A 25944-nucleotide genomic window follows, 5' to 3' on the forward strand; every position below is an offset into this window, starting at 1 on the left:
TCTTTACTGTTAAAAATATCCCCTAAGTGAGGAAAACAAACAACAAAGCTATCAAAACCAGCCAAAATCTGTAATCTTGACAGGCCATCTTGTGGCCCTGTTCCCCTCTCTATCTCTGCAGATACTTTGTTTAATGCTGCATGATGGAAAAGTTGACAATTTGAGCCACCTGCTGGGTACCAACATCCTGAGGGGAAAAAAGTTGGTCACTCTTCTACACAAAAGCTGGTGAGAATTTTGTCAGCGAATTCAACGGGGCAGGATCAGGCCTCCTCCCGCCAGCACTAGAGGTCAAATACTTATTTTTCCTGAGTTAGTAACAAGTTAACAAAAAAGCAGATTTTCAGAGTGTGCAGTTCTTAAACAAAACATTAGCCTGAACACACACACACACGCGCGCAAAATTACAGTCCTCCTGCTTCTTTTGGATGATATATTTAGAAATCCTATTAGCTGGAGAGATCAACGTTCTTATCTGAATTTCCAGGATGCTGTAACATGCAAAATTAGAGCAGCTCTCTTAAGTGGGTCAATTATCACTACTGCACTTACAGCAGCTTTTCCCCTCCCTCCCTCCAGCATCCATAATGGGCATTTAGCACAAGGATTTAAACAGTAAGATGTTGAGTTGACACACAACCACAATGTAAAGTTCCCTTCCCCTTTTTTATTTTCAGAATCTTAAAGGAACAAAGAAAATCACGCAAGTACAGAATCTCCACATTAAAATTACAGTCTCCCTGCAGAAGGCTTCGATGACTTTCAGCGACAGGGCACCCCGCAGGATAATGCTAGTCAGCAATCACACTCACTATTTTCCTGCCACATCTGAGTCATGCACAAGTAAGGTTTATGGCTTTCCCCCCCAGGGGACAAGAGGAGAACCTGAGGGCCACTAACCATCTCCCCCAGTCCTGCAGGGCCATACAACCAGTTTGAAAGGCTTCAGGTTATTTTCTTCTCAAGAGGGAATTCTCTTTAAAAGACACTGCAAATCACCAGATACAAGTGGAACAATTCAAGTACCCAGCATCACTTCAGATACTACAAAGACATCTATAGAGGACGGACAGATATGACACAGGACCTAGGGAAGCACCGGCTCTTCTGCAATACAGCTGGAGGCCAGGAAAGATGCCCAAGGGTGGCACAGCCCCGGCTCCTCCTGCCTGGCTGCCCCACTGCTGCCCAATTGCAAGCACAGGGCGGCAGCCAGGAGCAGCCCTTGCAATAAAGGGATGCAGCGGGGAAGAGAAGGGAGCCACACAACTGAGCATACAACGTCAACGAGCACATGGAGGGGAAAATTTTACTTTCCCACCAACGGGAAACATGAAACACCTCATTTTCTCTGCAATGTACTTCCTTCACACGTCTCTCTTCATATGGGAAAAAAGTGCGAGGCAGTACTGCAACTGAAAAAAAAATTATATAGATTCTCCTTCACTCCATGGAAAAGGAGACTGGATATGCTGGCTTCAGGTCATGAACCCTGCTGTTGAAATTCAGCAGTCCCAACCCTGGCTGGAGGAGAGGGTGATGGGGAGAAATTAAGGGGAAGACATTAAATTTCTATTGCTGCCCCTGGCTGCCCTCTTCCCTACATCTCCAGCAGTTTCTCCTGTGGTACCGAATAGGAATGATCACACAAGCCGAGCATTGCCAAACACAGGAACTATTTGGAAATAGATGCAAATAACATGGGGCAACGTTAGCTGCACCCTATTTAAAGGTGGCAATTTTTCATTGAGAAGATTGACTTGAAATTAGATTGAAACTCTCCCAGCTAAAATCCATCCACTTAAAAGCATACCTATTTTAAACCTGGATTTTGAAATGAAGTGGACAAGGCTTCTCCAAGACTTCAAGTCCAAGCAAATGCTTCATTAGGAAGCATTTCTCTACCTAGAGTGCGGTCAAACCCAAGCTTCCTCGAGAGGTGGTTGATGCCCCAAGCCTGTCAGTGTTTAAGAGGCATTTCGACAATGCCCTGAACATACTTTAATTTTTGGTCAGCCCTGGAGTGGTCAGGCAGTTGGACTAGATGATTGTTGTAGGACCCTTCCAACTGAAAATACTGTATTCTATTCAACTGTCTATGAAGTAAGGTCTTGGTGTCCTTTACCACACACACAAAAATCTAGTGAAATGAAATAATTTGCTTTTGTAAATACTATATGTATTTTTAACTGTGCAATTTAAAAATCCATTTTTAATCTCTTATGTCCTTGTCACACTCAACACTTGAACAAAACACATTTTGAATGCACCTGTATTTAATCACAAGTAAAAGGTCAGTTACTAAAAAGAAAGTCCTTAACCAAAGAGAAACAGAAACTGGTTTTATTAACTTCCCTAACTAAAGCTCTAAAGTTTTGTTGATTAAAGCCTAATTTCAAAAGTTAACTTTTTAATTGGGAAGACTAGGGCCTGCTGGCTCCAGGAAGTTTTAGTAGAGGTCAAAAGATTGCTGGAGATCTAATTTTTCATTTCTAATAAAAAAGGAAGTCTTGCCCCTTTCCTCGCAAAGATAGACCTTGAAGTGTTAGTAGGGAAACAAAGACCGTATCCATCAAAGGCTCTCATGGTGAGGTTATACAAAGCTTCCCAAGACAGTATGGATGCCAGCAGAGCCTGCTAATGCTCAAAAGGAAATTAGCTGGACTTCTCTTGCAAAGACCAACAAGGCAGAAAGGCTCAGTAGCTGATGCTTAATCTAGGATTAAAGAGACCAATTCCTTACTCCATCACAGATTTTCTGGGTAACTTTGAATGTGTCACTTAGCCTCAGTTCTGCACCTGGAAATGAAGATAAATACTCTCAACTTCCCTTACTGTGACATGAAAATAAACACGTTAAACCAGGAGGCATTCAAAGAGCTTGGCAATAAAGTACAAGTACTGCAGACAAATAGGAAATAACAAAGTACTGCCCCATTCAGCCAGCAGATGCCCTTTTTTTTCCAAATCCTTCTTGCCTGCTGGGATCCTGCAATGCCTTCATGATCCTCCCTCAAACAAAAGGGAGGTTCACAGGGCAGAGGAAGCAGGGGAGGAAAAGCGCCTTATGCTTTCCCACCCAGTGCAAGTTTATATGTAAAAGACACCAAGGCACCAAACTTTCTCCTGTCAGCCTTCTGCTTCCCAACACTCAAAATTTAAGAGGTTATTTTTTTTAGACATTTAGCAGAAAGGTTCTTCTGCAGAGAACTCAGAAGAGAGGCCTCACTTGGCTGCCTTGGACCAACCCTTTCTTTCCTCTGACTACACACAAAGCCGCCAAAGACCACCTGAATAACTTGGGCAACATCAAGCTCAGGAGGCTGCTCCAGCCTGGGGTGATGGGAAGGGCTTGGCAAGCCCCCCAGCACCGAGACTGATCAGCTTTACTGGAGGGGGAAAAATCTGCCCTGAATTTACCTCCAGAGGCAAACAGAGGGATATTTACACAAGATAGCTGGTGAGGGAACTTTGCGAGGACTCTTCTCATATGGAAAAGGTTTTATTTACTGAACTCTAACAAGACAGGATTTGGTTTACAGTAAGGGTGCATTTTCCAGAGAGCTTCAAAGAAAAAGAATAAATAAATAAAATAAAAAAGGTGCTTGTGTGTGGGATGAGAGACATTTATCATGTAAAATGTTGCTGTAAAAAACCCAGGTGGTAGCATTCAAAATATTACAAACAAAACAGTGGGCAGTTGTACAGTTTTTCTAACAGTTGTGTACAGTAAAAAGGATTACAAACAGAATGAAGTGTTCCTTAATTAAAACAAACTGATATCCCACCTGGAAAATCGTGGCCAGGCTCTCATTGTTCCTGAGTGACCCTAGGGCAGCCACAGGTTACAGCCGAGCCCGTCAGTCACTCAGACACCCTGCCTGGCTCTTCCCAAGTTGCCTCTCTCAGGAACGGCAGGACCAGCTAAAGAGCCCTTTGTTTCCATTCAAACATATGTAGGGGTGGAAAAGCTGTTCAAAACATTAAAGAGAAACAACTGAGGACTGTTACTATTCCAAGAAACAAATTAAGAGCCAGAGTCTAAAATGCCCGGAGCACTGGCAGTGCCAGCTGAAGTCAAATGGAAACGCTCAGCATCGCTCAGCCCCTGGGAGCAGGACAACCGGTTCCATCAAACCTGAGGATTTAAAAATCACTATCTCCTTCAGATGTATTTTTTGCATTATACCTTTAATTCTGACACCGATAATATAGACACATTTTATAAAGAGAATAATAAATTTAAGTTTTTATAGGTAGCTCATTAAAAGGATGAAACACATCCCAAATTCAGCTAATAGCTAGTAAGCCATCTTCCCTTTAAAACATTAACACTGACAAGTAATATAAGCAAGGCAAATGAAAAGCGGTGTCAAAGTTGCTGCATTGTGGGGTTTTGTGTCAAATCAGCTAATAAAAACAATAAACTGATCAATTCAGATCTCAATATATTAAACTTTCTAAAGAACTATAAATAAAAGCTGCATTTTAGATAAATAAACTTTTATGTTCTCTTTAAGCTCTAGAACTATTTTTTCAGATTAAAAAAATTGTGTAACTGGATTATTTTGCATTTTTGCATTAATTAAACAACGCATAAGAACCAAGGAGAACTTGATGTTCTCCTGTTTCAGGCTGAGGTTTATTCAGGCATAATTCAGACTGCACCAGTAGACTTGGCTACAATTTTCCTCACATTTTCACAGAGGCTGGCTGGCGACATGTACATTATGAAAGAAGAGGAATAAGCAGATATCCATGTCAGATAAATACATTCCACTCCCTCAAACTGAACTCAATGCAGACAATTAAATCCTGTTTTCCCTCTCCAAACACTTCCCACTCCTGTGGTTCTGCCATGGGAGAGAACACAGCATTTCTTGCCACTTCAGCCCCTGACTGCATCCCACTGTACCTCCCCAGGCCGCATACATACTTTGTTCCTTCTACCATAATATTTTTTAAGAAATATGCTGTCTTCTGTTTCAGAGACTAATCTGTTCCCAGCTAATCCCTCTTGCCTTTATGACTCCCAAGTCACTCCACTGACTCATTTGGGCCACTCAAAACCAAGGTGCTGTCTGAGCTCTGATGCTGCTGCTGCCTGTCACTACTTCTTCCACATTATATCTTTTCCTCTAAAATACATTCACCAATCTTCAGTCTTTAACTTCCTCTTCTAAATTTCTCCCAAATTTCTTCAGAAGAGTTCTATAACCAACATAATGATAACGAACACTTTAAACTCAGTAAATCTACTTAGCAGTGTTAAATCTTGAAGCGCTACAAATACTGTATGTCTTTTGTACAGCATATTTCTCCTCTTTGCACGCCATCCTCCGCTGGCTTCTTCAGAAGACCAAAACCAACTGCAAGCTCATTACCCTGAACATGCATCTTCATTCTTGCTACAGCATCTTGTCGCATGTCCTCTACACCTGCTCTTGATCTCTCTGGACCAAAGGCCCTGGAACACACCTGGCTACTGTAGCATGTTTCTATATTGCCAGATCTAGGCTGGAAACAAATATAGTGTGCTGATAATGATCATCAGAATTAATCTATGGAGGCTTGGATGTATTTTCATTTTAAAGGTCAGCAATATGCACCTGTGGCTCTCAGATTTTCAAGTTTCTAATGAGAGGTTAAGATATCAGAAAAGGAAATTGTATTTCAATGTTCAGAATCCATAATTTATTTGGGGTTTGTTTTTCAAACTACACTGGATTTTAAATACTAAGAAGCAAAACAAAAACCCAAACAGCAGAACACAGGCAGAAGCTGAACTCACTCTCCCAAAGTAACACAGTTAAATTCTTAATATCAACTACAAAATTAAATTTATGTAATGGGTTTTTTTTAAGAAAAACACAGCACTAACAAAACGGAGCCACACAGTCATGTACTACCACTGCTTGATTCCCAGGTGGCACAGTAAACAAATGAAGATGGAGTACTTTGTGATATTGATATAGAAAGACAGAGCTCATCTTTGCAGTCTTATTCATACCCTGGTCCTAGTATTTTACATGAAATATCACACAGGGTATTACCTCAATTTAATGAAAAAAGTGGGAAAATTAATTTAATATAGTGTCAAGCAGACCAGTACATCTTGCACATGCTGAAATATTTTAAAGAAGGATATGTCAAACAAGCAAAGGATTTTTTTTTTGTTTGCTAGAAAAGTTAACCACACTTACTGCGCAGATGGCTGCTACATTACAATGTACCTACTTGTCTATTACAGCTCACACTGCTTCGAATGCTTTTTTATCACTACCAGTGGGGAAAAATGGATTTGCATATTATGGCTAGGCTATCATTCAGTTGTAGCAACTAATGACTGTAAATAAATGACTTTACAAATGTGACATGGGCATAAAAAATACTGGCAATGCTTTTAAATCAACACTGTCTTTATGGTAACGATGGAGTTACTGTTCAAAGTTCACACAGAGATTTTACATTAGAAGAGACTAGTGTAATAGGCAAGCCTGCCTTTTAATTCCATTATTCCTCCAAAACCACATTTTTTTAATCATGCAAATGCAATGACCACAACACTACCAGAAAGCACTAATTTTAGAATACTGAATGTAGTTTCCAAAACTAAAAAAAGTCATGTCTTAAAAGAGCTAAGCTGTTCAACAACTAAAACATAGAATGAAAACAGCAATCTAGAAAAAGCATCAAATCAAATAGAATACTGATGATATGCACATATTGCTTTAAAGTAGAAAAGAACTAAAATAACACAGAAGAAATTGTTTGATACTAAACTCTAAATTCCAGTAACTGAAACACAACATAAAATAAGTAAAAATACATAAAACAAATTTGGATGGCCAGCAGTATTTAAAGTTTACATGAATTTTAATGAAGTTCTACAGACAAAAATAGGGATTGTCTAGAAGCAAGGGAGTACTCACTTGCAGCTCTGGCCTGTGTGCAGTCCCACCTCCAGCCACTGATTTCCCATATGATCTTCGAGCAAATTTCAGAATTTATCAAATGCCTTTTCCCCCAAAACTAAAACAGGAGTGATACTGTCCTTCCCACAAGCGTTAAAAGAAGAGAATGCAAATATCTTATGGAAAACCCACTGGAACTCTAATCTGTTCTTTAACGCTGACGCTACAGGATGCTTGGGGTTAATTTTGTTTCAAAAAAGAAAAAACAAAACAACAAACCCACACCATAAACAAGTAATCCCTTGCACAGGAAAAGTGCAATCTTACAGCAGAAGAAAATGTTGAGAAAGAAGAAATTCAGAGTTATTGATGGGAGGCAGAGTGACATTTATAGCTCCTTGTAAATATTAAGTATTGTACATTTAGAAAGGGAAAAAATTTACTTGGACCCCAGGAAAAACTCCCATTCACTTCAGTATATAAAAACAATAGTGATAAAGTTAGCTCCTAAACACTTACCTTTGCAAATTTTGAAACAAGATCTAACTGGGATAGTTGACTTACTAAAAGTATCTCTTATTCATTTTTATTTTTTAAATGTGAAAGGATACGAGGAGTTCCTTCTGTCCTACACACCAGGTAGAGACATGCAGCAATTACATGGGTCATCTTTCTCCCTCGGGTTAGGTGCTTGCTCACGGCCATCTTGAAAAAATTAAAGGCAGTATCCAGACAATGTTGATTGAGTTGAAGCTGGTTTCCCAAGTGGTGAATCTGACGTTTCCCTAGAAAAATTAACAAGGAAAAAAATGCTTAACAACTTTATAGTTAGTGTGCTTTTGGGTTGGGGTTTTTTTTGATGTTTTTTTGGTTGTTTTTTTTTTTTTTTTAAAGACAAAATCCAGGGGCGGATTTTGGATTTCATCCCTGTGTAAAATACAATAACCTCTCGAGTTTCAGGAACTATATATCCTCAGTTCCTCAGGACAAAATGCCTCATTTTGGACTGCTAGAATTGAAATACATGCAATCAGTGAGCCCTGGAAAACAAAGCCACAAACATCAGCCCCAGAGAGGATCCAAAACATAGCCAAGACTTCTCAGGCAGAAGATTATGCCCCCTACTCCAAAGATCATTTGACAATTAGTACTTGGTTAGCTGTAGCGACGAACTTCTGAAAACCAGAGGTCATGGAGTGTTTGACATTGACGTGCAAACAGAGGAGACATTTTGCTGCTACTCTCCAAGAAGTGATGAAATTTGCAGTTCCTCTGACCACAACAGAAGCCCACAAGGAAAGGGGCTCTGCTCCAGGCTTGCCCGTGATCACAGCCGATGGGGAGGCACTTCCTCCAAACACTTTCGCACCAGAGCCTTCGTTTAAGGCTTGGCTGCCAGGCTGCCGAGATTAGTTTGCAGCTTCAGGAAAACAAATGTGCCTTCACCCTTAAATAAAATAATAAAAAGTGTGTTTTGGGTGATTCATGGCAGGAAGCAGTACAGCTGCCGGGACAGATGCGGGAAGCAAGGTCCTGTCCATCCTCACAGCTCCAGCTGCGGAGAGCGCGTCGAAAAGACAGCTTAAGGAAAAGATGGGGGAAGTCATGAGGAAAACAGAGCACTGGAGTTCCTCAGCATACGGGGTCAGACAGCACATCAAGAAAAATCCTTTAATTCAATGTGCCGGGCAGATGTTTCCAGTACGCGTATTTACAGGAAACGCTCGTCTGTTCCCTTCAGAGATGTCATGAGCAGCTTTGCTGAGGGGGGCACGACGCCTACCACGCGCCTCAGCCACCATTGCTCACAGGAAGCGATGGTGACCACGCGATGCTTACCACAACACCAGCACCTGCAGAGGCTGCACATCTTAATTTTATCCAAATCCCTACACCATCATCACTAATAACATGGTAAAACCACTTAACCTCCGAAGAACCTTTGCCAAAGGTGCTGCTTCAATTTGGCTTTAATAAAAAGTGACTCCAGACACACAGCGAGGGTCAGCCAGACTCCAGCCAAATAGGAGCTGCCACAAAGCAACCGCTTCTCCTTCCTGTGCAAGCGGCAATTAGTGCACTCACCAACAAGACCTCCTTCAAGGCACATTGCTGAACCAGGTGTAACACATTTGGACAAAGAAGTAACAGAGGGAGGATATATCACCTCCCACAGCAGGTGTGGGTACAATAAGCTACTCAAGAGTAATCCAAAGCCCATTAAGTGAATAGTTTTTCCACTGCCATCAGCAGGCCCTGGACTGGCACTCACTAGCCTCAAATACAAATACTACTTCTTCCCAAAACTAAGATATAACTTGCACTTGCCCTCCCCTAAATTTTATTTCATGTTCTACAACTTGTATGGCTGAAGCGGGATCAAGACTTCTATGTCCCTAAGAAAGAATAAGTTTGTACTCATCTGTGGGCAAAAAAAATGCACTTAGCCTTGAGTACTAAAATTTATTTTTGCAGTGGCAACTTCCCTGATCAACCCCTCCCCAAACAAGCCCACCCCAGAAGCCAGCGTGGATCAGTGAGGCTATGGAAAGCCACCTCTTCCTACCACCTAAGCTTCCTATTCTATCTGGTTGTATTTTGCCATGCATGGCTGCAGAGACGAAGACACAAAGAACTGTCACCTGTAGAGATTTTAGGCACTACATGCAGATGTACAACCATTTAAAAAAATAGACATGACCATGCCCATGTACCTCTCCCTCGGCTGCAGGGAGATCCAGACTGGAATTGCACAGGATACCCTTTAAGTAAGATGGTCCAATTCAGTGTCCTCGAAGTCAAAGACAGCTGATAACAAGAAACAATTTCAGCAGTTTTAACTGTTGTCTGAACTTTGTTTTTAAGTAAAGCTTTTGTAAAAACAAAGAGAACAGTGGCTCCTATGCCAAAGAAGAGCCACATGCACTCCTGAATGCTTCTTGGGCTAATGGTGGAACCGGTGCGCAGGGCCCACCTGGCTCCACAAGGAGCAGGATGGTGCAGGCCGCCAAGCAAGAAGAGGTGATGAGGAAGCTTGCCATGCCACCAGCATGGCAGCAGCTGATATGGTCCTGGGCACACACCAGAGCACAGCCCAAATGAGGTGGAGATGCAGAGTAAGAACAGGACAAGCATCCGTGGGACTTCTCCCCCAGCACTCCCCTGGCTCGTCCCCATTACGAGGCAATCCTTCTCCCAAGAACAGCACTCTCATTCAGGGCTCCACACCTTGGAGGGCAATTCAGAAAAAACAACATTGAGAAACACATTTGAAATTCATTTCTTTCATAAGCTATTTTTCCCACTGAGCTGGTCCAATCCCCAAGCCACCATTAATATTTTGAGTATTTAACATTTTCTTAATTTCGAATGTTGAAATACAATTCATCATAATCCATCCCAGGTAAGCAGTATGCTTGTTTGAGTAATATATGCTTTTTTAGCTGAGCTCTTCATCCAGCATCAATATTTTAAAATACAATTACTTCAGGGGTGACCAATCATTGTCTACTGACAAATACCAAAGAGATCCAAGAGCACAGAAACGTACTCGCCCACTGAGAAAATGCTATTTCTTTGGATGTTTTACTCAGCCTTCAGCAGACCAGTGAAGGCTTTAATTCTGTGTGCTAGTACTCCCTCAAGTTGCTTTGTAGTATTATGTCAGTCATATAGTTTGTGGAAAAATAAGACAACCGTTAGACTGCCATTGATCCCCAAAATGAACAACTTAACACAGGACAAATCTTAGAAATTATGTGCATCTTCATGACTAACTTGGTTTCGTCCTTAGCTGTCATGAGAGAGAAAGAAATGTACTGCTTATAGCATCATCTAAGATAAATATTTACGTTCTGTAACCAGTCTCCTATTTACTAAAGAAAGATCAAAAGCCTTGTTGTTCTCTCACCACCCCCACCCCTTGAATTTAACATAACAACAAAATTCGATTTTCCTAGTACCTTATGTAACACTAACAAAAAACCAAAAATAGCTGGAAAAGTTAGCACTAGCAATCGTGCTTCTAGATTTCTCCACAGGAAACACGAGATACCTTGTACTCCTTCTGGTTCCTTCACGGATTCAAGAAGCATCTCTATTCAAAAGGTAACTCCAAGAAAAGGCAGGTATCGGCTAAACGGCTATTGTCCCAGTACTACAGTACAGTACCAAAAACTGTCATACAGTGCCCTTGTCCCAGTCAGAAGACAACCAAAAGTATGTAATTTTGTGATTTCCAGCCTTTTCTGTCAATCCCACCAATCTGACAAGCTGAAAAATGCATCTCCATAATATTTTATTTAACTATAAATACAGTGATTTAATCTATTGGTATCTGAAGAGCAGATATTCATACTTAAGAGAAATTGAGCATAAGAAAATAACTAATCAAAATTAATTCTCTATCCAATGCTCCAGTTACTGTTGACAAACATGAAGAGAGACCAAATACCCATTCCTACTGCCAGTCCTCAACATGAAAAGTCCTCATAACTGTGCAATGGTAGCCACAAGCCTTGCTAAGCATTCAGCTACCTTCTCACACGAGTGCCTGCTCCCCCAGCAATATGGTCAGTGCAGGGAGGCACTGCAGAGCAGCTGCAAGCTACAGGGCTGGGAAGATGAGCAATTCCCTCCAGCAAACCCACAATACTGCATTATGGCTAGCAGCCCTTGAATGTACTCCCACTCCCGCTGCTCCTCGCTAGCTGGGTGGCATTTTATAACCTTCCATTTGTTGTTTATCTCCTGACTGTCTCTATCATTTGCTCTAGACTACCAGCATGGCTTCAATCAGCCCTAACGGCTGGCTAATGCCCTTTCCGCCAGTTTGGCCATATGGTCCCAGTGTGCAGTGAGCTGGTCCAGCTATCTGCAAGAATGCAATAAGCCTTATGATCTCAGCCAAAACAGTGGGAATAGCCAACATTACAATGCAATTTATTAGCAATCTGCTCAACTCTGTATTCACCAGATTACATCGCAGTGTTACAAACTCAAATGAAAAGAACTTCTCTACTGGATGGATGAGAAAAGATCTGCCACACCTTTAAACCCTGCCTTGCTCTGGGTTATAAGACAACCCAAGACAACAGCTTCCTGACTTTCTTATCCATTTTATTCAGCAGAAAACTCTAAAAAGTTTGAGTGGGACACTATTCTAAAAACTACTACTGTCTCAGTACTATAAAGGAATATCATGTGGAACAGTCAGAAATAAATATTGCATTTTTTTCTAAATTGCTAGGCAAGAGTACAACACACAAGACAAAATATCCAGAGGTAAAACATGTCCCTTAGCAGGTGCATCTTTTATTAGTAGCTTGCAATAATAGTTGCCTCTTTTGGGCCTTACAGGTTTTTGGCAGATCCTGGGTTTCTTCTGGTTATAAAAAAGAAAGAATTAGAGCCTTTAAGGTCAAAGCTTACACTTCATGCTGCCCTTGCAATTTAGTGATGACATTAAACTGGCATCTAAGTATCTTTGGGAAAAGGACAAGGAACAGCGTCTTTTTAAAAAGGCAGGACAAGCTCATCAGCAAGGTTACAAAAGTCCTCCCCCTTCCCTCACCAGTAAAACAGTAAAGTTATTCTCCTTTAAAGAGCAAAAGAACAAAAGCCTGGAACCTACAGAAGTTTTGCGACATACAGGACACATACCAGGCAGTTCCCATCTATTTCTCAAAGGCTCATCATACCATCAGGGTGGAGGGGGAGGCAGGGGGAAAAGAGCAAGAGAGAAAAAAGCTTGCATTTCTGTAAGCAACACACAAAATCAAGTTCCCAGGCTACCAAGTAGTGAAGTTTATCACGCTCCTGAATCTGCATCTAAAAACAAAAGGCCCTTTTCAGTTTTTAGTTCCAAGCCTACTAAAAAAAGTGTTTCTACCCATCTACTCCCAGCATGTTGAAAGAAATACCATCATCATCTTCTCAACCGATGCCAACCTCAATGCTTTGAACTGGCACATAAGACCTGAACTGACAAGTTCAGATAGGACTGCTGAATGCTACTATCCTTTTATTTCAGAAAATTTCTGTTCCTTTGATGGAGGAAACAGTGGTTATTACAAAACAAAATGTGTAGGCTAGAAATCACTGTCACAAAAACAGATTTGCAGAAAATCTTGGTAATATTAAATACTTACACAAGAGGCAGTTGATAGCAAAACTGCAGCTTAAGTTGTAATAGGAGAAAAATAGAAAGAGGGGAAAAAATCAGATCCATTCTTTACAAGCAATTTTCTTTCTTTTATGATCTCGTTACTACAGAAACATCTTGTTCTCTGCCACTATTCAAGAGGAATCAGACCTTTTTTTGGATCGCTTAAAAGTCAGTAATGTCAAGCAGCCATGGCTATATATTACTCTCATCTGGCTTCTGCCTGCTCATCTGCAACCTGCCCCTCAGAATGACAGAGACTGTAACGCTGCTATTTCAAAGTAGTACTTTTCAGTATGAAGTATAAGTTTCCAGGGAAATAACAGGCAGTACAGAGTCAGAGCTTAAATGAATTGTTATTACGATACTAAACTGCATCATCAAAATCCAGGCATACAGATTTTCCCCCCTTTCTGCAATTTCCTCAAGGGGCCCTGGAAGCTAGCAGTACCTGAATTGGGCAATGGAGTCATGTTAACAGCACTAATTCTTTTTTTGCAAAAAGGATTGTTATGGTAACAAATACTAGATTCTATTGAAGGAAACATTTTGGATGGTTTTTGCTTGGGTATTCATTTCCAGAATATGAATTACTTTACCAACTGAATTTTATGTGCAGGTTTTATTTTGCATTTGGTTTTTTGCTCCTCTTTGAAAAAAGCTCCCCAAAAGAACTCCTGAAAAGGGGAAAAGAGCAGTTTTTATGTATGGGCATCCCTGCATGCTTTGTCATATCTTTCAATTTCAGCAAGTCCCAGCTCAAAGCCTGAATGAATTTCCTGCTCTTTGCTCCATGCCCGGCTTCTATGTTATTTGTATTACAAATAAGTAAAACAAACAAACAAAGCCACAACAGGGAAAGTCCAGGAATATCAGTAGGGCTACTCTTATGAAGGCTGGTCCCAGAAGCCTAATCAAGGGCAGAGTCCCATGATCAAAGACAAGAAAACATTTAAAGCCCAAACAATGCAGGGAGGCCAGAGGAAACGGAGGCAATGGCTGCAGCAATCCCACCGAGCATTTCCAGCAACACGCACAATGCCGAGAGCGAGAAGCGGCTTTACCTCTGCGAGCCTGTAATGAAAAAGGCCAACGAACAGTAAAAGTAGCAGCATAGTAGGGCATTACAGCAGTGCTGACCCAGCACAATAACAACTTTAATTTTGTTAAGGATAGCTAAGAGTTATTCCCAGTAACACCTAACTGCCTATGAGGAAAGCAATGAACATGCTGGCCTCACTCCCAGGCTCTGCCTAACTTCAGCCTAACCCCAAATCCCCACTTCGCCACCATCTAACTGTGGCGCACCCCACATCCCCAGACCCGTGCTCTTCCACACAAGAACTCCCCAGTGCCTCCATGGGATGTGTCAGTCCCAGGGCTGAGCAACCTGGAGTCCGTGCACACTCGGCCCTGCTTCGACTGATGCATCCCCATGCCCGTGGCACCTGGCAGACCTGCTTCAGGGACTGCCCAAGGGTACGCCCTGTCCCTGTTCTCTCAGCAGAGAAAACCAGCTCCAGGCCCTTTCCCTGGGATATTCCACCAGCTGCGCCAGCACAACTGTTTGTGAGGATGCACAGAAAACTAAACCAGTAAACTGATCCTTGTTAAAAATAACCTTGTGAAATAAAAAAAAAAAACACGCACAAAAACCACTTAATCCAGACCTGTTTACTGAAGGACTTATGCCTCCACTTTATCTTCTTAGGGCCAGAACCAGACTGTCTCAGCACAGAGACCTGTATTCAATTTCTCTGCCTGCTGACAACAATCCAACCCATCCATTTTGCCTCCCCTGAGAGCACCTCAACTACCAGGTGCAGCTCCTCATCTCTCCTGGTAAAGCCCTTCCATTGCATGTCAAATGTTCATTCATTCAGCTAAAGAGAACTAGCATGCATCTTTAAGACTAATGGCTTAAAAATTCAGATAGTGGCCACTAGTCCAACCATTCTTAAATATTTGATACTAAGCTACTTTTCTCTCACCTAGAAAATCTGCTGTTAACATCTCTTCCCAGCACTTATCTGTACTTTAAGTATTCATTCCCTCAAAATTGGTCCTTGTATTCCATTAATGCCAAAGCAGGCCTGCAAAGCACCCACGTAACTTCCCCCACACCCCTCCTCAAGCACTTTTTCCATTCCCCAATTATATGATACCATTCCCACACGGGCAGCCTCTTTGCATGCACAGCAACTGGCCATTTGACTTAATTTGCCTTACCCACTGAAAAATTTGGCATCTTAAGTGGTTCCTCTGACTTTTTGCATTCAGTTCCTGGAATTCTGCTTCCCTTGCAGGTGGCACTTCTACTGCTGCCATTTCATTCCCATTATCCATCTAACTGCTACCCCTGCTTCAACAACAATAGACTAGAAGCCATACGGTTTATTCATGGGCTGCACCTAAACTATTGCTAATCTTGCCCCATCAGCCTTAGACAGCAGCTTGCTTGCTTCTTATCCTTGCTTAATTTTTTTTTTTTTTAAATAGAGCTAAAGCACTTCTTGCTCATAAAGTCCTTACTGAACTTCACTTCTGGTGTCAAGCTGGAAAACCACAGCCAAGGCTGATGTTAAAAAAAAAACAAAACCAAAAACATCACAACAACAAAACCCCAGTCTGTTGATTCACTAGCATGTGAAGGTATTGGGCCACTGCTGTGTTAAGTGAAGCTAAAGCCCAAGCTGTTGCTGCAGACAGTGTTCCCACCTCTAGCACGTCATTTACGTGGTCGCGTGCTGATACAGATGATGGAACTTACTCTGCTGAAAATCAGCCCGAACAACAAAAAGTTAAAGTTTTCATTTGGGCCAGTTCCCTCGTATAACTCAACAAGCAGCCTCCCAAGCCCTAATGCCGTTATGTGGCTGGGGTGAGGAGAAATGCTGTCAGCGGTAGCGTACATGTGGATCGACTTAAAGCAAATGTGAGACTGCAGCCTAAATGGGTCAAAGAGAAAAGTACACACTATCCCTACGCCTCCTCCTGCTTCCCTGCTACTGCTCCCAGCCCTCGCAGCTCCTCTAGACAAGCGAGCTTACACAAAAGTCTGACTTATTAACAGTTAAAACAAATGCTAACGTGTTCATTAGTTGTTTGTATATTAGAATGCTTCAGGTCATTTAAGATTAATTTTGGAAGCAAGCAAATATGGACTTTTTTATATCCAAAAGTTTTGTCAACTGAATTTTTTTACTCATGCAAGATTTGCAGCTGTTTCAAAGTCAAAACAGCTGGAAGGCTGCACTACTGGCAAGAACTGTAAGCACATGTATGATTAATGTAGCATAACCCTTACCTATCTGAAATTAAGGGAATCAAAGAAAAATTTAAGATGCCAAGAACTCTTAGGTAGTGGTAGCTTTTGAGCATGTGAGATTTCCTTCTGAAAGCACCATCAGTTAGGCTTGCTTTAATCTTCCTCTGTTTTGTTTGGACAGTGATTTTTTTTTTAATTACATTTTAAATGACAGTTATTCTTGGAGATTTTTCTATATCTATACACATGTAAAGCTTTTCCCCCACACTTATCAATTACCAATTGTTACTCTTGTCACAACAAGAAGTGAAACACTTCTGCTGTCACGCAGCATTACTGCTGATCCAAGCACTACCTTCAACCATCCAAAATCATTTCTACATCACTGCAAGAAAAAAAAAATTTGCTCACGACATAATCTGTCAGTTTTGAAAAGATCACTTTTTTAAAGTTTTAAAACCCCATAATTCTAGCATTATCAGAGAGATCAGAACTTGTTTCATACCTACAAAGCAAAAAGCATTTAACTAACAAGCAACTGTCATCAATCTACACAGCTAGAAAAATTCAAGAATACAGGACAATATAGAAAAAAAAAATCTGTTGCCTATTGGTAAAAGTTATCAAAATCTTTAAAACAAAACAAAAAAAAAGACTAAACACAAAAGGATCCATTGTCGCAATGGAAAACTTTACAGATGCGAACACCATATAAATCAGTGCAGCGTTATCTGCTCGCTGACAGCGAGTTCTAGTGCCTTCCCTGCAGATCAGGGCTTTTGCAAGGCAAGGAAGAGTGAAAACTGACAGGAGCCATTTTTCAGAGTCTTGCGGACACCACAGAAGCAGGCAGGAGCCCCAGAACTCGAGGTGCTTCGCATGGATGAGGAGAACACAGGAGCTGAAGGTATCCCCTGGCCAGAACTGCCACTGAGGCCACGGGGACAGGGACAAGAGCAGAAGTAATTGAGTTACTGCAGCTGAACAATTACCCCTTCTTAGCTGCACTGCAGCGACTATTAGCTAAGGTCATGCATACTAAGATTGTTTAAAAAAATAAAAATATCTTCCTGTTTAATCCACCTTCCCTGCTATAAAAGCCAGTCCAGCCTTTCCCTTTTCCTGCCAAGAGGCTCCTGCGTGTATCTGTGAACCTTTTCTACTTTCCTTGTCCACCTTTAATACTTGCCTTGTATTACACATCTGAGAATGTACTTGTCCTCAGACATGTGCAGAACAATTTTACGCCCCTAGAGTTCAGCCCTGCTCCTCTGCACACCAGTTGTTCTGTCAAAATACAACTGTTAGCGCTAAGTTATTTTCACTCTCCATCATCTGACCATGTAGGCAGGAAAGATCTTACTGACACAGACTAACACCCGCTCTACTCTCAACCTGTACTGACTTAAGGTTGCTGCTGCTTCTTCAGGACTGAAAAAGGCCTGTAAGCCCAAAGCTACTTTTGAGCTCTGGTTTGGGGTGGTTTTCTTTTTTCTCTGCCCCTCCCCCCCCCCCCCCCAATTCTACACGCAAAACTAACAAAAGGCACTCTTGTCACCATCCAGACCTTACCCGACTGACAGTCAAAGATGTATTGACACAGTAATTCCAAAAGCAAAAATTTCATAAATATCAAGTAACTGGCAAATTTCTTAAGTCATCTCAAAAAATGGAAATATGGTGAGAGGGCATCAAGGGAAAAGGGATGCAAAGAGAAGCAGTTGAGGGGGGTGAAGGAAAAAGAGGCAGTTATTAAAGATATCAAAGGGAGAAGAGATAAAACATGATCTAAAAATGGAAGCAGAAAGAGAGAAGAAGCAAAATCAAGCTGAGAAAGGCACAGAGCCATTACAAAAGCAAGAAAGATTGTATTAGGTTAATACTTATTTAAGATATTTTTATATGAAGCTGACAAGAGCAGTCAAATACTACTTCTTTTACACAGAAAGGATAAGAAACCTGGCAGTTGGGTAACAGAGCATCAATCTTTATCCAGGCTGCAGCTAAAGAATGAAATTCTGCCCTTAGTTTGTCCCTGGCAGCTGAGTCCATCAGCTACAGATAACAAGCAAGGAGTATGAATCTGAGGGGTCTGCTCTCCTTTACCACTAAAAAAGGCCTATTTAGATCAGAGCTACAACTGCCCCGATGATTTTATCTGTGTACTGCCCACAGATGATGGAAGAAGTCATGGACAGTGTGCTTCAGCCTCAACTTTGCATTCCCTTCCCTTTTAAACTAAAAATAAGTGAAGGTTGCCACAAATCTCAGCTAAACAATGTAGTGAATCAGTGAAGCTATTTATCAAGCCGGTCTCTTGTGCTATATACTTCAGCTTGGAGTTGAAAGGAGATTTATGTTTAAAGAGAGAATGCACATATTTCACAAACAGCCCTATATTTCTTTAAACAATAACATTTTATATAAGTCAGATGTACAGACTGTTCCAGTAAAGAATTAAAATTACAATGCCATCTATGTATCTGTACAGAGCCAATGTGGCCCTCTCAAGAAAATATTTGGCATATTTGAATAATGTTTATCTGTATGTATGTCATCTCTTCCATTTATATGAAGCTACTCTTTACATACAGGATGTCATCAGCAACTTTTCTGGGAGGAGGGAATTCTCACTAGACTTTGCTCTCCTCCTCAGGAACCCTAATCACCCTACAATTAAAGATGGAGAGCGCAGGAGGGGGTAGCGGTGGGTAAAGACCCAGAGACTGAACTTATAGCCTTCGCTAAATTACAAAATTATGATTTGTTAAGAGAAGAGCAGATGATCACTAGATTTCTGGAAGACAATGGAAGTTTAAGCCATAAATAGATGTAAGCATGAGTTAATGCCTAAAGACTAATAACATGAAATTAAAGGAAAATGTAAGCACCATGTTAATGTGAACTTACAACAAAACTCATTGGGCCTCATAACAGTTTCCCAAGGGAACTGGTGGAAACCCCCACTGCTTGGAACATATGAATCCAGGAAGGGCAAATCACAAGAAAAAAAGCATAATATGGAATGAACACATGTAAGAAAAATAGGCTAAGATGATTTACTAGGTTAAAGTAGGTTCTTATGCTTTTGCAAAACTGTAAAGCTTGAGAGGCTGCTTTGCACGACAGAATCATTCTGTACTCTGAATGTATGAAAAAAATCCCTCCACCCTTTCCTCCCCAAGCAGCCATCTCTGCTGGCTCAGTACAACAGCTTTCCAGCCCGTTGGCAGCGGAACAATACAGACCCAGTGTCGGACAGACCGACCCGACCTGTACAGCAAAGATCCACTTACTCAAGTTCCTGCCTCTTAAATCCCCCCCCCACCAGTCACCACTCCATTCCAGTTTTCCTAAATTAAATATTGTATTAACAACACTTTGGGAGAGGGAAAAGGACAACAAAAAAACACACAAAAAACCTCAACACTTGTTCATGTAACAAAGATTGAGAAATTTTGTCCATAACCAAATCTTTAGATACCAACTTCCTTTGCTCTTCTGGACCATCCACTCGCCTCCAGTGTGCCAGTCCTTAGTAGTTAAAAGAAAGTTTCGGGTAGGCACAATTATATTTTTCTGTTCTTTATGTGCTAAACCTCAAAGATCAATTACAACAGGGTTTTTTCTGTGCAGTATGACTCCAAGATAGGATGTGAGATCATCCATTAAACATACATATCCAAGACTAGATGCATTATTAATTCATTTTCCCCTAGGTAATATGGCATGGTGAAAAATAGCTACCAGAGAACATACCAACTAAAGACTTAAACAGAAATCAGTGGATTTATATGATGATTGCTATGCAGCAACCTAACAGATCTCATTAAAGGAGACATGGATTCTTCTCCCCTGATACTGTCACTGCTCCTACAGAGTAAATGCTGATGTTCAACACAAGATATTGATTGCAACCTACCCCAGAAATACTTCTTACATCAGTTGTGAGAATGATCTATCTGAATTTAATAATGTTTAAGGCTGACTAGAGATAGGTCTCAACTTCATAGCATTTTTCTGATTAGTGACAGTGTTTGGAGAATCTTTTTTTTAAAAAAGTTGGCTATAAAGCACTACCTGACTCAGAGTTTCAATTAGGTAGATGGTGTAAACACCAAAATGAGTTTTTACTGTTTTCTTCTTTGACTCTGTGGAGCTGCAATCAAGGAAGCTGCCCTAAGGAATCGCTTAACATCAGCATCATCTTGATCTTAACAAACATATTGCTTTGGTAGAGTCCATAGAGTAAATTCTATTTACTGACCTCTTAAGATCCACAAGAATAAACACACACTTCAATCAACTGCCTGCCTCAGACCTATTTATACTACAAGCAGCTCCTCACTGAAGGCCTCAGAAGTTCTACTGCTACATTAATCGACCTCAAGGACCATGCCTCTCCTCCACAAAACAATTATAATCTGGCCCATCCTTCTTCCTAACTTTTGTATTTTACTCTAGAGTGTTAGGAAATTTGCCTCGGTTTGTGCAAGATGACCTCACATCCACATATCCATGGCCCCGGCAGCTACAATAGCAACAGGACACGCTGAAATTAACATTCCTGTATGGTCAAATGCCATCCTACTGCATTATCATATAACAAGAAGTATAGGTGCCACTTTGTTTAATCCAGCTTTAATTATCATAAGCATTCAACTCCTATTGAAAGCCATGCTCCTATAGATGGGAAGCTGAACTTGGCACAACCAAACATTTCTGAGGGCCCCAAATCAATTGTGGTTTTAGCTTCCGGTAACTGTGCCTCTTAACGTTTTGAAATCACAGCACTCAAACTTCAACAAGATTTTGTTCCAAGTGGCTGTTATTGCATTGTCTCCCTTTTATGCTTTCTACAGCCTAAATCAGGAATGGATATCTGACATAAGGATCCTTCTTCTTATCTTAATAGTGAGCGAGTGTGTCTGAAGGAGACTGAAAACCACACACAATTCTCTGCGTTGAACCACGGAGGCAGGTGGCAGTCCTTCGCTTCTGCTGCAAGATGCAGAGGAGACAAACCATTCCAAATGTACTCTCTGAAGAACTTGATTTTTGTTTCCGTGTCACTGCTTACACTCCCTTACACTCATCTTTATCTTCTGCTGAAGTCTTCTTAGGATTATATTTGGTATTTAATATTCCGTGTCACTGTAATCCCACAACTTGACTTTGCTGGCATGACAAATCAATGTTTCTCAGAAATCCAAAACAACCTCAAAGCTTTTTTCCTCTGTGTCAAAGACCTTGATCAACATCAAGTTTCCTTTTCTTCTTACAGCTGGTATCAAACATTGCAACAATCTTGGAATGAAATTTGTTGTATGTGTCACATCAAAAAGTAAAAAGCAAAGCTGGGGGGGAAGTAAAACTACCCACACATACAGTAGGAAAACTGTCTAGTCAATGGCAAAAAGAACATGTGAGCACCACTCTAGTCTTCAAAAAGAAGGTTATTTCTATTCCCAGTTCTCCATGGTGCAAACTACCCTTGAGGAGACCATCTCCCATCAATGCATGGTAGACTCACCATGGACCGAGAATGGAAAGAGAGAAGTATGTTTATGATCCACAGGATGTCTAACAACTTGATTTTGACCAAGGCTACAGATACCCATTTGCCCTCCAGAAAGAAGCTGGCAGCAAGCAAGAGTTAACTTTTAGTATAGGGCCAGCTGGAATAACAAGGGACCACTCAGACAACAAACCATCACCTCACAAGCACCCTGGATTTCTTCCAAAAATCACTTGAAAAGTGGTATTCTTTCTTGACATGATCAAGGACTGATTCAGCTTGCACCAGAAGTACTTTTTTTTTTTCTCCTAGTGCATGTTACGAACCATAGTTTCTAAATCTACTTTGAGATTATTTTGAGTAGTCTCAAGATACACATTTTCCCCACAGTATCACTAAGCAAGCCTGAAAATTATTTTCCTTGTATTTAAGCTTAAAAACAAAAGATTTCATGCAGCTAAAAATGTCAGATTATTTCCCCACCTCCCACAAGAAAGAAGCTTATAGGTATAGAAATATGCCTTTAAGGTGGAAGAGGACTGTATTTACAAAGCTGTACACCCACATTAGTACTGCTATGAAATCACTTACAAGATTTCAGCTGACATTGAATAATTTTATTTCTACCTATTTCCCTGAGCTCACAGAGCTTTCACGACCAGGGAAGTAAGCAAACATAACACCTGCTTGGATTTGGCAAGCTGCATGGGGCTCAGAACCATAAGGCAACCCCTCTAAAATCTCCCTCATTTACAGATGCTTATTTGCTGACAATAGGAAGATAGCTGTGCTCACCTTCAGAAATGAGGATGAATTTGGATTAGCAAATACTGAGGATTCATCCCACATTTAAAATGGAGGCTGGTACTTAGGAGTGAATGATAAACTAAGAGCTATTACTGATTTACTGCTTTTTCATATGAAGTCTGCTTTCTTCTCTTCACTCCACAGCAAACCCAGGGTAAGAAGCAGGAAAGAACACACAAACCTCGGCCTGAAGAACAGGTACAACTGGAACAGCTGGGGCTGTGCTTTTCATCATTTTTATTTTGTAAGAGCATTTTCCTAATCTTTTAGTGATTAGAAGAAATCTACTTTCTTCTTTTATAACAAATCAGGTAAAATATCAGAGGATGAAGTTACCAGAGACAGCTGAAAGGGGAAATCCAGTATTTCTCATCCATACCACCACCACCCCTTGCACCAGCTCCCAGTCCTCTTCAAATTTTGTGCAGAGCCACAAAGGAGAAAAAAAAAAAAAAAAAAGCAGTCAGCTTTCTACAGGCAGCAGCCAGAGCAAGAAAGAGAGGGGTGACAAGCATTGGCAAGAAGTAAAGCAGCAAGCCTTGAGTAACATGTATCTCCTCCGATTTGTCTAAGATGCTATAAAGAGTTTGGAAGCAGAAGTTTACAGCTGTCTCCGTGCTCCCTCAAAACATGCAGTATACATATTCCATGAGCAAAGACATCAATCTCCTAACCTGATTTAGAAAGTGTCTTTTCCCATGTAAAAGGATTTCTATGCATCTGTCTAAGCGTGCATGTATATGCACACATGCCCAAAGGAACCAGAAATATCCTTCTGCATCAAGTGGCTCTGCAAAGCCCTGAAAATAAGTACCACGATGACTACTAAGGATGATCACCCATGTTTTAGCACCCGTGCTACCCCATGAGAATGTGGCTGGAGACTTTTCAGTGTTTATATGTCCCTTTTGGGCAAGATAATGTGATGCTTTCTAAGAAGGAAGAACATTAAAGATGGCTGTGTCTTATACATCAATTTGGCAAGGACTAGAAATAAGTGACCTTCAGGTTCAGTATGTTCTATAGTGCTATCAAAAAAAACCCCTCAGACCAGACCTAACAACCAGTGTCTGGAAAGCAACCCATTCTCAGAAATTCATCCTAAATGGACTACAAAGCAAAGTGCAAACTACTGAACCTTATACAGCTCCCTTTGTAGCAATATTAAGTTCATAATTCCTACCATAAAAATGCATGGAATGCTTTCCCTGAATATTGATTTATAAAAGTAATCAAATAACATGTCTAAAGGTACAATGTAAATGCTGTTCAGATATATGCTCTCTAATGAGAGACATTCATACAGGAGAGCATGTGTGTAATTCCTGTACATGAACCCAGCCCTGAGAAACTGGAACTCTGATCCTAAACTGCTTTCTTAATATTATGCATTTCATAATATACTACCCAAAAGTACTACTAATCAACTGTGTGGTTTTAGAGCACATAAAGGAAGAACATACAGCTTTCTTCTAAAAATCCCATTCCTAATTGATTTTGTTAAAAAAATCATTTATATGCTCATTAGCATAATCTAATTTCTTAGGGAGTCACATATTTGAATGTAATTAGCCACTTGTTTTGTTGCATTTAGTGCTAATGACCTGTCTTTGAAGCAAGATCCATGTTTGATTTTTCTATTGTTCAAACTTGAGAAGCCTTTTGGGTTGAAAATGCAGGAATCCTCAGAGCTGACTTTAAACAGCTAAGCAATCAAATTACCTTTTTTCCTCTTAATTTATGCCGTGTTTGTTCGAGGCAGCTTTGTTATAACAGCACGAAGGCTTTAAATCTAGGTGATTAAAGCCAGATTTCTAGGTACGTATTTGGGATCCCAAACAATAATGCCAAGCAAACACAGTGGGAGCACTGACATCCAGAGTAGGTCTAACCAGCATAGCTCAAGAACAGGTTTAAGCATGCTGAACCCAACTCCTTGCCGCACTGCTGGCAGTCCTTACCCACACTGGAGCCTGGGTTTGAGGAGACCATGCTGTACTTCTGTCTCTACTTGAAGTGTCATTTGCTTATAGTTTCTATCAGAAAACAAAGTTAAAAGAAGTAACTATGTAGGAAACAATTCAATTCATTTTTCAAGTGTTACATTCTCAATGTAGCAAGGTCCATCTAAAATGATAGCAATAATAATGCCTTCAGGAGAGGAAGGCATTTGATAACTCTTCCCCCCTCCCGCAATTACTTAAAGCTTCCTTCCTTCCTTTCTGCCTACATGGTTGATGGTACTTAGGTTTAGTCTGTGCAGGCTAGTACTTAGTTGTCTTCATTGTCCAAAATTATTCAATTACTTGAGTACAAAGAGGGGGGAAAAAATCTTCAGCTAAAGGAATAGTTTGCAACTTTAAACTCATTATTTCCCATTCCACAGTTTATCCATAAATAGCCAGTTCTGCAAAGCCTTAGGAAAACAGCAACTTTCTTTACAAATCTAATTACTGTACAGCTGTAGAGGGAAAAAAATTACTATATGTATGATCTACAGTGTTTTCTACATAAGAGCATTACATTCATTGAAGACATTAAAAAGAAGCTGTGTATTAGAAGCCTGGATTTTTTTTTTTTTTGTAAGGAACCTCCTTCCAGAGCAGGCTGGAGTTCTTGCTCTTCAAAACTCACAAGGTTCAATTCTATGTCATTCAGAAAACAGGTTATGTTCAGCTTATGAGCAGACATCTCTCTTCAACCTTCCACCTGCAATAAAGCATGCAGTACTTGCATGTTATCCTCCCTCATGACTTAACGAGAGCCTTCACGAACTCAGCGCCCAAGAAGGAATCACATAGGCTATAGCCCAGATATGGTCCCACACACCCAGCATTCAGCCTCCTAAATTATCCCATATAGCATTTTTACATCAGAGATGGTCATAAACTACATGTGGGAAATCCCACTCGGAGCAGCTAGTAGAAGAGCAAACCCAAAATTTTCAGGAAAAGCTCTACTTTAAAGACATGATTAGAGACAGAAATTCTTTCTCACTGCTCCTCCCATGAAATCACAGTTGAGTAACTATGACAATAGCAGAATTTAAACTTGTTTTCCAAAAAGTGTTTTAAGCAGTGTGTAACAGCACCACCTGGTGATCGTAGCTGTAATACTATTTAAGACATCCACTAAGTTAAGGCATAGTAAACAGCAGAGAAGAACAGATTTTAATTCTGGTTGTGTATAGTATAAAAATACTCTCTGCTGATACAAATGGCATGTAACATTTTCTGATTCTGTTAAAAAAATGAATCAAACTCCTCGGAACTAG

At 40.7% G+C, this 25944-nt stretch overlaps 1 protein-coding gene across 12 annotated transcripts in view; it reads right to left on the reverse strand.

The window, feature by feature from the left end:
• The window catches only part of BRF1 (BRF1 general transcription factor IIIB subunit), a 176120-nt gene that overhangs the window by 123433 nt on the left and 26743 nt on the right, over positions 1-25944 (reverse strand). For 3 of the 12 annotated variants that reach the window (XM_087747900.1, XM_087747912.1, XM_087747908.1), the window contains one exon: positions 7526-7699. In XM_087747900.1, coding sequence (XP_087604026.1) covers positions 7526-7699 — 174 coding nt within the window. The other 9 variants (XM_087747903.1, XM_087747906.1, XM_087747901.1 and 6 more) reach the window with 6 other exon arrangements.

This window comes from Nipponia nippon, unplaced genomic scaffold (genome assembly GCF_047370975.1).
Source record: "Nipponia nippon isolate SJK-2023a ecotype South Korea unplaced genomic scaffold, ASM4737097v1 scaffold_11, whole genome shotgun sequence".
In the NCBI taxonomy this organism is placed as follows: Eukaryota; Metazoa; Chordata; class Aves; order Pelecaniformes; family Threskiornithidae; genus Nipponia; species Nipponia nippon.